The sequence below is a fragment of the Ictalurus furcatus genome, chromosome 1 (assembly GCF_023375685.1).
Source record: "Ictalurus furcatus strain D&B chromosome 1, Billie_1.0, whole genome shotgun sequence".
In the NCBI taxonomy this organism is placed as follows: domain Eukaryota; kingdom Metazoa; phylum Chordata; class Actinopteri; order Siluriformes; family Ictaluridae; genus Ictalurus; species Ictalurus furcatus.
In genome coordinates this window covers 19689600-19703227 of record NC_071255.1, presented here as the reverse complement: position 1 = coordinate 19703227, position 13628 = coordinate 19689600, and the positions used below count along the sequence as shown (strand labels likewise).

Below are 13628 nucleotides of genomic sequence, written 5' to 3'. Positions count from 1 at the left end.
CATTTGATATTTTTCATTAGATTTTTACCAGTATGACAAACTGAAAATGTTCACACTTGACAGACATTGCTTTGAGAGTGGAAGCATGAAATATGTTCACCTCACTTGTATTCCAGAGTAGAGCTACATGATGGTCCGTGTATTAGCATTGTGGAATAACTCAATGTAAAATAGCACAGACTAACTAACGAGAGCTGAAACCGTGTTGTTTGAACCTTAGCTGTAGCTACTCCTGCTATTTCTTTGTGTGTGTGTGTGTGTGTGTGTGTGTGTGTGTGTGTGTGTGTGTGTGCGTGCAGATATCACTCTCTCTCTTCTCCTCCTCTCCAGGTGGTGTCTGACACTACAGAGACTGAGGGGTTGGGCTGTGGCTCCAGCTGGTGATACATGCTCGACCATGACACTTTTTTGGAGTGGGCCCAAGAACAAAACCACTCCCACTCCTGTCTTCAACCACTTTTACTACAACATAAAACCTGCAAAGTTCAGCCAATCTGCTCCATAAATACCTGCGAAAAACCATCCACTCCAGTGCCTAGAGAGCAGTATTCTCTGGAATGACTTCCAATAACATCCTGGAAAATAAGCTCCCAGCAGAGAGGGGACATGTGACAAAAGAGCTACTAAGCAGCAAAGATGGGGTCCATCGGTCACACAGACAAAATATTTTACAGCCAAGAGTTGAAAGATGATAACATTTATTTCCTTTAGTGAATCCAAAAAAATAATTGTTTTATGAAGAAATTATATTCAGAGAAGAAGGAATTTGGAGTAATGCAGTTTCATTGGATTTCTTTGTTGTATTATTTCTTGACAGATGTGCATGTTGGACCATGGAACTGGTTGAATTCCTTTAAAGAGTGAACATTTCCCCTGCTGTTGTTGATGCAAGGGGATTCAGGAATTATCATTCAGTTATGCCACCTCCCTCCTATTCACCTCTCATCCTCCCCCGAAAAACCACACATGCACATGCAGAAAATATGCCACATATGTGTACACATAACTACTACAATGCAGCCAATTAGTGTGTGAGAGTGGTGCTAACCTGTGACCATTCTTAGAGAAAAAACACACCCAAGCCATACTACTACTACTACAACCACCAATAATAATAATAATAATAATAATAATAATAATAATAATAATAATAATAATAATAATAATAGTTGTTATTTTTTTGTAATTGCTTACTGACAAAAAAAATGTTTCTTAAAGAAAAAACACACTCAAGCTGCTACTACTACTAAACTTCTACTACTACTATTACTACTACTACTACTACTACTACTACTACTACTACTACTGATAATAATAATAATAATAATAATAATAATAATAATAAGGAGAAGAAGAAGATGAAGAAGAAGGAGAAACAAAGAAGAAGAAGAATACTATACCATCATTATCTGCAATACCCTCTGTCCCTAATTATACACTGTTTTTATGGATTTTCTAATGTGTAAACTTTTTGATACATCATTCATTATTTTCAATAAACTTGTGGAAATTGACTAGTAAGCTTATTTTAGATTATGTAACACCAGTCATGCAGACAAAAGTAAGAATAATATTATTGCACCAATTGATCATAATCAGTACTTGAAACGTATAAATCATGAAATAACATGCAACCTTAATGATACACTGTTAAACTGGTTAACAATTCTATTTAAAATGCTTTAGTCTTTGCATACAGTGGAGTTACATCAGCCATGTACATGGGCTTAGTGTTTAGAAATGATCTGAACTGTATGCTGTGACAAAAAATTTACAGCTTTCAGTTTCATGCCAAGAGACCATTTGGTCCTTGTGTCTGTGCCTCTTCACTCTCAGTCTCACCCCCCTTTATATCACACACACACACACACACACACACACACACACACACACACACACACACACACACACACACACAATATTCTTTAATTTATTCAACATTCATTCTTTGGTCAACATGAAAACCTCAGAGTTTCATTTGATTTTATTTTTCACATATTACTTATTGAACAATCATTTAGAAAATCATTGTCCTAGAGCAATCTATTAACATATTAAACCCACATTTATAATTCTCTCTTTAAATTGATAGGAAACAGTTTGTCTTCTCAATTTACTTCTGACCAACACACACAAAATCTGAACTGGAAGTATCTTTTTATCTGTATAGTTGCTGCTTTATTGTATTTCTTAAGTCCTGTCTACATGTTCTCTCATGACATCAAAACAGGAACTAACACTGAGCACTGAGTGTTAATTTACTTTCAAAAACCAGACATGTTGCAGCTCACAGAATGATATGATCATTAATTTCCAGCCCAACCTTCCCTTTTTTTTGTTTTATATCAAATCTTAATTAAAATCTCTACTTAACCACCTTTGTATAGGTGCTTATGAGCAGCCAGCACTTTTTTTAGCAATTTTCAAGACATTTCTTTCCAGCCACAATTTAACACAATTAGTGGTTGTAACAAATTAGCACTCATGTAAGCAATGATTCACCAGCTAAATGAGACATTTTCACAATTTCTTTCAAAGGTGATGAGACAGTAAAAGTCAAATGCCACTGTCAGAGTCACCCCCTTCAGAGACCCAACATTGGCTCTTTAGCTCCTGATTGGTTCCCTCCTGCTCTGCCTCTGCTTTGACATTACCTCATTACCTGCAATTGTTCTCAGTTCAAGCTCAAATTAACACACGTATACACCCCTGCTTCCTGTAGTATTTTGCTGGTTTATACATGTGCTGCCTGCCTATATGCCTAGCTTCTTTGCCTGGCTTTTTCACATGTTCTAAATATTTAATACTTTTGTTTGTCTGTTCCTGTTTAAATATTATAGATTTGATTTTGATAACCCCATCTGCCTGCATTTTTGACCAGGTGTCCTGGACAGTCACAAATAATATAACTCTGCACATGCAGCTTACTGATTACGAGTCCTATACATTATAGCCATCATGTTTTGGATGCAGTTAGAGCTCTTTGGCATGCCGCTGATATTTGATAAACTGTTGATCTGACAAGGTTAAATGCTTCTCTGAACTTCACAGTAGTTGAATTGTCTGGACCATTTCCAGGGTATTGAGCCAAAGACCTCAGGTCAGACATGTGTTTCAGTAATGGCTGGACCCTACTGCACAGTGAATTTGAGAAATCTTACAGCAGACCTTTTTCTGCACAAGATATTTATAAGAAGCCTCCAGTCATTTTTTTTTTTCATTTGGTTTAAACGTGGAATACAAATGACCTTTTCGTCCGATTTCCTTTTTAAATGGCTATTAAACGTGCTTCTGATTAGCCGTTGTCTAGTGCTGACAAACTTCGTGCAATTTGTCCAAATGTGAATAGGTCTTACATATTTAATATCAGGCTTTTAAATTCACATTAAGAGCCCTGTGGGCTGATGATATCAATGCTCTGATTAATTGCATCATAGTGGGTCAGCTTTACAATGCTTAGAACTTACTTGATTTCTTGTAAGTAACGTGAAATTAACAAGAGGCCTGATATGGTCTTTAAACTGGCCCATGTCTTGAATTTATCAGTTATTTTTCCCCTCTCTCAATAAATCCATAAACAATCTATGGTAGGGAGACTACTATGACTTATGTGTTATGGAGTACATATTTATCTTTGTCAGCATATACATTGGGTAGCTCATAACTCCTGATACTACAACACTTGCACCATGCCAAGATAATGGGAGAATATGCCAAGTTCAGAAATAGGGGCATTCTTTCAACCAGGACGAGTGCCAACCTGACACCAATCTAATATGTAAACGAGTTGCTGGCTGACGATGTGGTTGCAACTTCTGTTTGGAGGATCACCTGCACCCACCTCTCAGAGGACACGCTTTTCAAAGGGGCTTAGCTCCTTAAACCTTCTAATTAAAATGAGAAATCCCTCTGCCTCACCCCCCCTCTGCCACCAGCACTGCAAAAAAGATTATTAGGAATTTAATGGGGAAAATTCTGTGTCCCACACCATCTGCGACCCGGGACTTGTGGAGAATTTTGGGAACGATGACAGAAACGATGAGAGAGGGAGAGTATGTATGTATGTGTGTGTGTGTGTGTGTGTGTGTGTGTGTGTGTGTGTGTGTGTGTGTGTGTGTGTGTGTGTGTGAGAGAGAGAGAGAGAGAGAGAGAGAGAGGGAGAGAGAGAGAGAGAGAGAGAGAGAATGACAGCTCTCTCTCAGCCAAGTGGAGGTGGAGGTGTGAAGAGAAGGCCATAGCCCCACACAGATAAATCAAAATCACGCGAGCACAACATTTTTCACTTTTAATTACCCGGACGTTATTATTAACAGGCTATTCATTCTGAGCCTTGTCTCACAGGCACTCAGGTGTCTGTTACCCAGGGCTACTGAGTGAGCCTTTGGTAGTGACAGTGAACACACCAGTGCCTTTTATTGCATGCACATACTGTATGAGAAGCTGCAAATCCCACAGAAGTCAAAATTCCACTATTCATAATAAAAAATTTAATGTTTGATATGTTCTGCTGACCGGCACTGCAATTTACACATGCAAATATCTACATCATGCATATACAATGAGAACATACAGTATATGACAATATAAGACAGCTTCTTAAATGTAGAAGTAGGAGAATGGCAGAAGCTGAGATGACAAGGACATGTAGACAAGAAGGATGAGCAATGAGCACTGAGCAATAGCACAAATGATTCAGATACCTTAGCGACTCACCTACAACCAGCCACCCACCCACACACCCACACACACTGCAATACCATATGTTCAATCCCACCATTAACACTGTTCACATAGATTAATGCTATCCAAGCCACTTATTTTAAACGTTCTGATGACATACCAAGTAAGTTGTGTACTGTTTTATTTCAAATGGTCAGAGATAACTGTTTAACATACAGAAATAATAATGACTCTGTTATGCTGTGAGGAGCAATTTACTGGCATTATTTGGATCCATTTGTCACCTTACAGGAGTGGGTCAGTACAAAGTATCTAACTGTTTGTCTAACTTTATCCTATGATGAAACATTGGTATGAATGGGTATGACAGTGATGTAAATCATATGCTGTAGTCTTAACAGTCACAAGAGCTTAACCCAACTGAAACGACATGTTAGACAGCACTCTTCACAACCATCATTAAAACACAACATTAGAGAATATTTTGTAAAAACAGTTCCAGAGATATGTAGTATCTATTGCAAGGCAAACTGAAGCTCTTCTGGCAGCTTGTGGTGATCCAACACCTTACTAAGATGTTTGATGTTTTTCCTTTAATTTGTCACACCTGTAATTCTAATATGTGTTTTGCTGATGATTAAACAGTCAGTGTTAAAGGTTTCAAGTTTTCTTTAAATATAATTTTATTTAAATACTTACTACATACATACATACATACATAAGAGAGCAATTTAGTTTGGATATCTGCAGAATAGGTTGTCTTGGTGAATTTGAAAGAGCAGTGTACGCTTGGTGAGCGTTCATGTCAGTCTTCGCAGTGTATATAGCTCGCAGTGAACGGTGCAAGTATACCTCCACATCTCAGCTCTAACCCACACCATCTGCCGCTGTGCTCATGAGCAGGAGACGAAGGCGCCGCGCTATTGTCACTCACACAGAGAGACGGGCCTTTTTTTCAAGTTTCCTCATCACATTTTATACCTCTCAGCCGACAAAAACAAATCTGATTTAAACACTGAGATGATACTACATACGCACTCAGAATGTTTATATCCTGTTTTATTTAAACACAATATATAAGATTTAACGCAGCCTTTATTTATCAATTTTGCCGCATAGCCTCCTTTTAAACATCACCATCATCATCACCAATATTATTATTATTATTATTGTTGTTGTTCTTGTTGTTGTTGTTGTTGTTGTTGTTATGTTATATTATTTCTTAATATGTGAAAATCAATTTTAAAACATCAATTATGTGACGTTCCTAGTTTATTGAAAAACAGATTTCGTTTATGACTGTGATGTCTCTTTTACGGAGTACTATATTTTTGTAATTGTGTGGAAAACGCCACAGTGATTTTTCCCTTATTGTCAGCAACATTTTACCCAAAAAATAAAAACAACAAAAACTAACAGTTGGTAAACTTTAATTAAGTTTTGCTGCAACGTCCCCATTAGTCTAGTTGGACTCAATTAGTAGGCTACTTATACCTATGTATATTTAGGTATGTATATATGTATATATAGCCTACAAAAACAAAGACAGTTACGTTGATGCTTTCGTAAATGTCTGTTAAATAGCGACCTGTTCTGTCCCGCTTTGCGTACTTGCGCCTCCAACCTTGGGCATTAGGCTATTGAACTGAAACCTATTCAAACGTGGCGCATTAGCATGCAGTTGAACTAATTTCTCTGAATTAGCGGAACCTGTAGCAGCGCCCTGTCTGTTTGCGGAAGGAGCTCTTCCGCAGTGTGGCTGAGCTCCAACCGCTGCGACAAACTCACGGGTCAAAAAAAAAAAAAAAAAGACTGTCCTCTGATGGACAGATATCCATCAAACACCATTGCTTTATTATTCTTATGGGTCACATGACATCAGATTTTTTCTCTCTGTTTACTCCTCAGTTTTCTAGTAGTGGGTCACATAGGTTACCTACTCAGTGTGTCTATTAACTAATAACTCAATTTTCGGCCTGTTCCTGCAGGTAAAGTTTAATAGAAATTATATATTATCGAAATTATATATATGCTCACATGATTATTATTATTATTATTATTATTATTATTATTATTATTATTATTACTACTACTACTACTACTACTACTACTACTACTACTACTTCTACCACTTTCATTTCTATTTAAAAGCGACTTTATATTATTATGTCTCTAAGGAAGGTGGCGGATAAAAACCTACATCAATTGAAAACAAACTTACAATATTCAATTTATATTTATTTTATTTTTACAAAACAACTCAGTGACAGTGTACAAATCTGCACAAGAACAGTTTTAGTGCATTCCTTAGCGTTTGCACAAAACCTCTTGTCGCAGTGTTGTGAGAAAAGATGTACAAGATTCCACCACTGAAAACATCCATTACATTGCATAACTGATGGGCAACTATAATCATTAAGGCAAGGAATTCCCATGACATGAGTTCACTGTACATGACACAAACCTTTCAATCAAAAATGTTTTACATGCTTCAATTAAAAAAAAAATGCAAATAAATTGGAATTAATTTGTAGATGTGATTGTTTCGAGCCTGTGTGCAACATCTCCAACATCATATCATCAAATGACTGTACATTTTAAAAAAGATTTACAAACAGAAGAAATGTCGAACAAACTGTTGCATAATGTACTTACATTTACAAGCTTTACATTTTTCAGTGATAATTAACTTAATGTCATTAATTTATGAGCACAACGCCTGTTACTTTTTGTGCGCACTGGTTATACAGGCCTGTAGAAAACTCTAAAGAAGTGTGAATTTGTTATAACTAGAACACCTCCTATAAATTAGATTGTCCACGTCCCAAATTTTCAAGGTCAAAGAAACACAAAAACATAAATTAAGAGCATAGTTAATACGTTTTTTTCAACTTGTTATTTTAAGATTATATATATATATATATATATATATATATATATATATATATATATATATATATATATATAAAGTTATTTACTAAATATATTAAATCAATCCAGACATTCAGTCGTTCACACATTTCACGTGTCCAACAGGAAAACAAAACAACGGACACTGAAAATGGCGTCTTTTATCCTTATAGCATTAAGAACAGTAAAATAAACTCTTGGAATGTAAGTAGATGTACATACATAAAGGAAATTGTCAGCAGTATCCCACTTGTCAACTGATATTAATAATAATAAATAAATAAATACAAACGTACCGATGCTGGATGCCTTGACATCAGGCTATATTTTACTGGAGAAATGCAGGGTCTGTTGGCGTTATCATTGGTTTTGACTTGAAAAAGCCCGTGTGTTGCATAGATGCCTTTGCATTTATTGCTCTCACATTTTTTCTGAATTTATTCCAAACATACAAAATTAAGAGCCTTGCTCTGTATTGGACGTTTTGATCGCATTGGGTGGTGTTTGTTTGTTTGTTTGTTTGTTTGTTTGTTTATTTATATACCTTACTGTAAATTTTCATGAACGTAATGAAAAGTGGACAATTATTGCAGGATACTCCAGTAGAAGAAAACATATAGTAGGCCTACAAAAAGACCCATTATAGAGATGATATCCTACGTGTCCGATATTTTTTTATCAGCATCGTGGTATTTTTTTATGATTTTTTATTTTTTTGGATTATGATATTAAATAAAACTAAACAAGAGCATCATTTAGGCTATGATTCTGTTTTTCAAGGACATTCCACGCCAAAATGTCCGCCCTAAGCAAATCACTCCATCCAGTTAACTCGAATACATAAAACATCAGTTGGCCTACAACCAAAGAGCTCCTAATGGAGCGCGACGTAAATAATACATGTTGCCGGCTTAAGTTCGTTGTTTTCAGTAATTACCCCTAAGGTGAGGGAAGGGAAAGAAATGGAAGGGAAGGGGAGGGAATGTTTGCCTTTTTCGCTCTAATTATGAAAAGAGGCGTTCAGTTCGTCCTGCGCAGGGTAGAATTGGCCGCGCAGGTGGAGGTCGTAAGGGAAGTGCAGGTCGGAGGAGGCGCGCGCCACCGCGCTCTGGCTGATGGAGGAGCGACCCGGTACAGCGCAGTAGCGCATGCCGTAATGGCAGCTCTTCCCATAGTCACCCGGCTCCTCGTGTTTGAGCGAGAAAATCCCGTTGAAGTTCAGCGGCGGGCTAAGCGGTCCGTCAAACTGCGGGCTCGCGCACTCAGGAGACGCCGACTCGTAGAATGACTCGTAGGCGCCACAGTAGCCGTACGGCCTGAAGGGTTTGGCACCGTCCGCCCCGCCACTTCCTCCACTTCCGCCGTGCCCGGTAGTTGCCAGGTCGTCGTGGTAAGCCGGGTACACGGCGTCGTACGGCGATCTGGCCGAGAAGGACGCCTCGGCGCCGTGATCGGAGATGAAGCTGCGGGCGTTGAGCTGCAGGCATCCCGCCACGAGGTTGGTTGTGGGCTGGGAAAGGCCCTTGCACAACGTCTGTACGAAGCTCAAGAGGTCAGGTCTCTTACCAGTGCTGAGGATCTCCGAAAGGGCCCAGATGTAGTTTTTGGCTAGACGCAGCGTCTCGATCTTGGACAGTTTCTGCGTTTTTGAGTAGCACGGCACCACTTTGCGAAGGCTGTCCAGCGCGTTGTTGAGGCCGTGCATGCGGTTCCTCTCGCGCGCGTTGGCCTCCATGCGCCTTAGCTTCACGCGGTCGATCCGCTCTTTGGTCAGCTTCTTTTTGCGTGGCCCTCGCCTGCGTGGCGCGTCGTGCTCGTCTGGGCCCTCGTCCCGCTCGTCCTCGTCCTTCTCCGACTCGTCGTCGTCCATCGCCTTAAGGTCCGTGTGTGAGAGCAGCTCTTCTTTTTTGAAGGCGTCGTGTTTGGTGACCTTCGCCTCGCCCACGCAGTCCCGCGGAAAGTTTGCCACGAACTGCGTGTCCATCATCACCGGTTCTTCAAACGGTAAAGTCAGCATTGTAATCCTGCTAGACATGGTGGAGAAATAACAGCTACTGAATGGCCATGAAAGGCTTTCAATGCACGACATTTTATCTATAGTCTATCTAACAGCTTCATCAAGCTCCTGCGCGCCGTAAACACTGCATTTTTTTTTCTTTTTTAATTTTTAAAATGCATCTATTCTGTCAAAGCTCACCTAAACCATTGACGAATATAAAATCAGCACATTCATACCTGTATATAACCCAGAAATGCACAGATCAACTATTCATATAAAATATATATACTATCAGTTTTTAAATATATGCCAATTAAAAAAAACAAAACCTAGAAAAAACCTATAGACAGAGCTGTCCACACAGACCAATGTCAAAGCATCCGTCTTGCCTACTTGGCATCATCTTGCAGAACGTGTTTGCTCAATTATTCTACAGAATACGCGAGTTTGGATTGGACTGGAAACATGACAAAACACAAGCGCGCGCACTGGCACGCTGAAAGCGCGTTCACTTTTAGCCTACCTGGATCCTCTGGGTCAACAGGCGATGTCCATTTTTCTCAGTGTTAAGAGCTTCTCCTGCCTGCTGCAGGCGCGCCCGGCCAAATGCGATTCTCTCACCTCTCCGTCGCTCTTAGAGAAATGACACCGATGCCAACTGCCATAGCTGGTACCCATGCCATCTGCTGCTGACGTCACGTGGCAGTAGTCGTCACGTGATTTGGTCCCTGGAGACATTATTTCTCCCTGATCATCTGGCATGCCTTTAGCTGGGTAGCACTGGTAAAACCAGAATAAAAACGACAACAGAGAAATACCAAAATCAGACGCGTTTAGTAAAAATATACATTTGATTTTTGTAATGTAACAGGGAAATAGCAAAGCTTTCATCTTCCATATAGAGCCAAATCCATAACAACAGCAAAATAGAAATGATTTTTGATGAATTTTTATAAAACCAGGAAGCTCTGATATTTTTCAAAGGCAGTAAAATGGAAAATGTTATTTTTTGTTGTTGTTAAAGAAAAAGCCTCATGACAGCAAGTGTTGGATGATTGATAGCTGTTGTCTGCTGGGTCAACCCCATCAAGGGCATTTGCCGACTGGCTGAGCCTGTGCTGATTCTCACCACTGAGGCCATCCAGAGTTGACTTTCAGCTCATTATGAAGACAAGCTGATTAGACATAGAAAAATCTGTGAAAAATAAAACTCTTGATGGATATCCATGACAGATAGAACAGTAAGATTTTATGGCCCTCTGATTTTAAATTTAGTGAGAAATGAATGTGTGTCCATTGGTTTTGTATTACATGTGATGTGGAGCATAATCGTTTTGTCCTTGCTGTTCCAAACGTTTGGTGGAAAAGGTCTGAATCTCATCCAGACCCCCTGAGTCCTGTAGTCTGTATTCCCTGTGTCCTCTCTCTCTCTCTCTCTCTCTCTCTCTCTCTCTCTCTCTCTCTCTCTCTCTCTCTCTCTCTCTCACACACACACACACACACAGAAATATACTAATGGTGAAAGAGAGACAGATTTTGGTCTGATGGCCTTGGTGACTTGTGCATCTGGCCATTCCTTGTAGCAGTAATTGGCCTGCGCTGTGACTCTTTCCATGCTGAGACATGACACCCATACATTCCATTATCAGTGAAAGCTCATGCACACACACACACACACACACACACACACACACAAACATAACCTTGCTCATTTATTATTCACATCAGAGTCAGAGTTTGTGAAAATGCCCCAGGTGCTACCTTGCACAGATTTGAAAGGCGGTCAGAAATGCCAAACTATGCATACATGGCAAACAAAAACATGCACATAATTATTGTTTGGGATTATTCTGTTGTTTAACCTGATGTTACAATACTATGTCAACAAAGACTAAAAAGACTAATTTATTAGACATAATACTCTGTATTGTGAAATTGTTGTCACTGTGGTTAGGATGAAATTTGCTCTGCTGTGCCGGTTTGGTGCAGTGAGGTATAAACAAGAGTATTAATGCATCAGTCATTTAGAATAAGTGAACTCAGGCCAACTTATTCATATCCTTAACTCCTTAAATTTTGATCTTATTGTTCATATCAAAGCCCACTGTTCAGTAAATATTATGTATCATTCATTAACTTTCAATAACTACAAAGAAATGAATAGAAAAGGGCTATAGTACTGTATTCAGTAGCACCATAACAGTTTAAACTTGCCTAGTGTGTCTCTTTACATGTTTGAGTTTTTGTAGTCTCACACAGCACAGATAGAAAAACAAAGACAGGCAGACAGACAGACAGACACACACACACACACACACACACACACACATGCACACACACGCACACACAAGACAACAACTGCTATAAAAACTACAACAACAACAACAATAACAACAACATAAATCGTTGCCCTCCACCCTCTCATGCCTCAGCTGGTGACGGGTTTTCTGGTCCAGTACACCCACCAACATCTGATGAGTCAAACTTCCCATTTCAGACTAATCACTTGACTGCACTAATTGCAAATGCAAATATGCAAATTCATATTAATTAATTACTCTGTTAATTAGTTCTCTGGTCTTTTTGGGCAATAAATCATTGTGCAGGAGAAAGGAGAGAATGCAGACCCGGCCCATTTCGCATAAAAAATTTAGCAAGCACACTTAGAAATAGACTCTGCCTGCTGCCAAAAAAATGAATAGAGAAAATCTCCCTAAAAGCGGTGCATGGAGTTGATGCCTGCTCCCCAGCAGCACAGGCCTCAGACCCAGCAGACAGAATGAGGAGAAATGGGGTTTCACAGGGAGTGTATCAGACACGCTGTCTGCCAGTGATTTAATTAACACATTATCAACTTTTAAAGACAGAGGGATGCCAGGCCCAGGATGCAAATGAAGGTAGTGATGTTCACACGTCAAGTGGCATGCACACACACATACACACACACACACACACACACACACACACATGCACACGCACACATGCACATGCACACATGCAAAGCAGACGCTCATTGAGATCAGCTCTGCTAAAGATGGCCTTTTGAGAATCTCAGTTGCCTGCTTAGCCATGATACCAACTAGATAGTGACGGGACCTACTACAGAGGAAGGCTTTTATCGGAAAACATATTTGTATTTTGACTCAGGGGTAATATCAATATTTGTTCTATTTCTAGAATTGGAAAGAAATTGTCTGTATTCAAGAGTTTTTCTAGTTTCTGCATTTCTAAATAATAATTTTTATGTGAGTAAACTCCAGCATGATGTTCTTCCAGTGATAAAATATGATAAAATAAAATCAAATGTGTCAACACAGACAGGTACAGAGGTGTAAGGCTGTCACTGTGCTAATGGTTAGACAGTGTGGCACATGAATAATGTATGTCTTTAAAAATGCATAATGTTAATGTCTCAGAGGTGCAGGATGAATGCCAGCAGTGGAAACTGTTGCTTTAAAATATCATATTTTCCAAAGGAAGATGTCCTCTCCCTGAAACAGCAAGGGATTCTTTTGAAATCAGAATTAATCATTCCTCTTGTAAATGTGATCTACTGCTTTGTAAATGTGATCCATTCTGATTATGAACATAATTTGAGGCTTAAAATAATAAGGTACAATTAAATAAGAATATTAAATATAAAAAATATAAGTAAAATGAGTAAGAATATAAAAGATGTAAAAGTAAAATTTTAATATTAATATGTAAACCTGTGCCACTTGAGACTTGTCATAATATACAAAGTGTACTGACACGTTGGCCTGATCTGAAGGCTGTTTAAACCAGACATATTTTGTGAAGGGTGGGAAGCTGACAAAAGCATTTGAATATGAATTTTCTATATCTGAATTATGAATATGACAGTTTAAATAATAAAAATATATTGATGGTGTATTTAATCAATGTACATTTTTGCCTATGTTTTTTTTCTTTATGTTGAACTTGCTCGGAGTAAGATTTGCCTAAAAACATATAATTACAAATTATGGATTAAGGTTTCGATATTTAAAAATATCAGAACCCTAAATACAAATCTCAA

At 38.7% G+C, this 13628-nt stretch overlaps 1 protein-coding gene across 2 annotated transcripts; it reads right to left on the bottom strand.

Moving 5' to 3' along the window:
- Positions 1 to 8590: 8590 nt before the first annotated feature.
- neurod6a (neuronal differentiation 6a) lies at positions 8591 to 10277 on the bottom strand. Of its 2 annotated transcripts, none has more exons than XM_053631528.1 (2): positions 10113 to 10277; positions 8591 to 9617 (listed from the first exon to the last, which is right to left on the bottom strand). In XM_053631528.1, exon 2 carries the CDS (start codon positions 9605 to 9607, stop codon positions 8591 to 8593), a length of 1017 nt encoding a protein of 338 aa, XP_053487503.1. In that variant the 5' UTR covers positions 9608 to 9617; positions 10113 to 10277. The 2 variants fall into 2 exon arrangements, with proteins under 2 accessions (XP_053487503.1, XP_053487513.1); XM_053631538.1 differs by having other exon boundaries at positions 8591 to 9614.
- Between the last annotated feature and the right edge of the window lie 3351 nt (positions 10278 to 13628).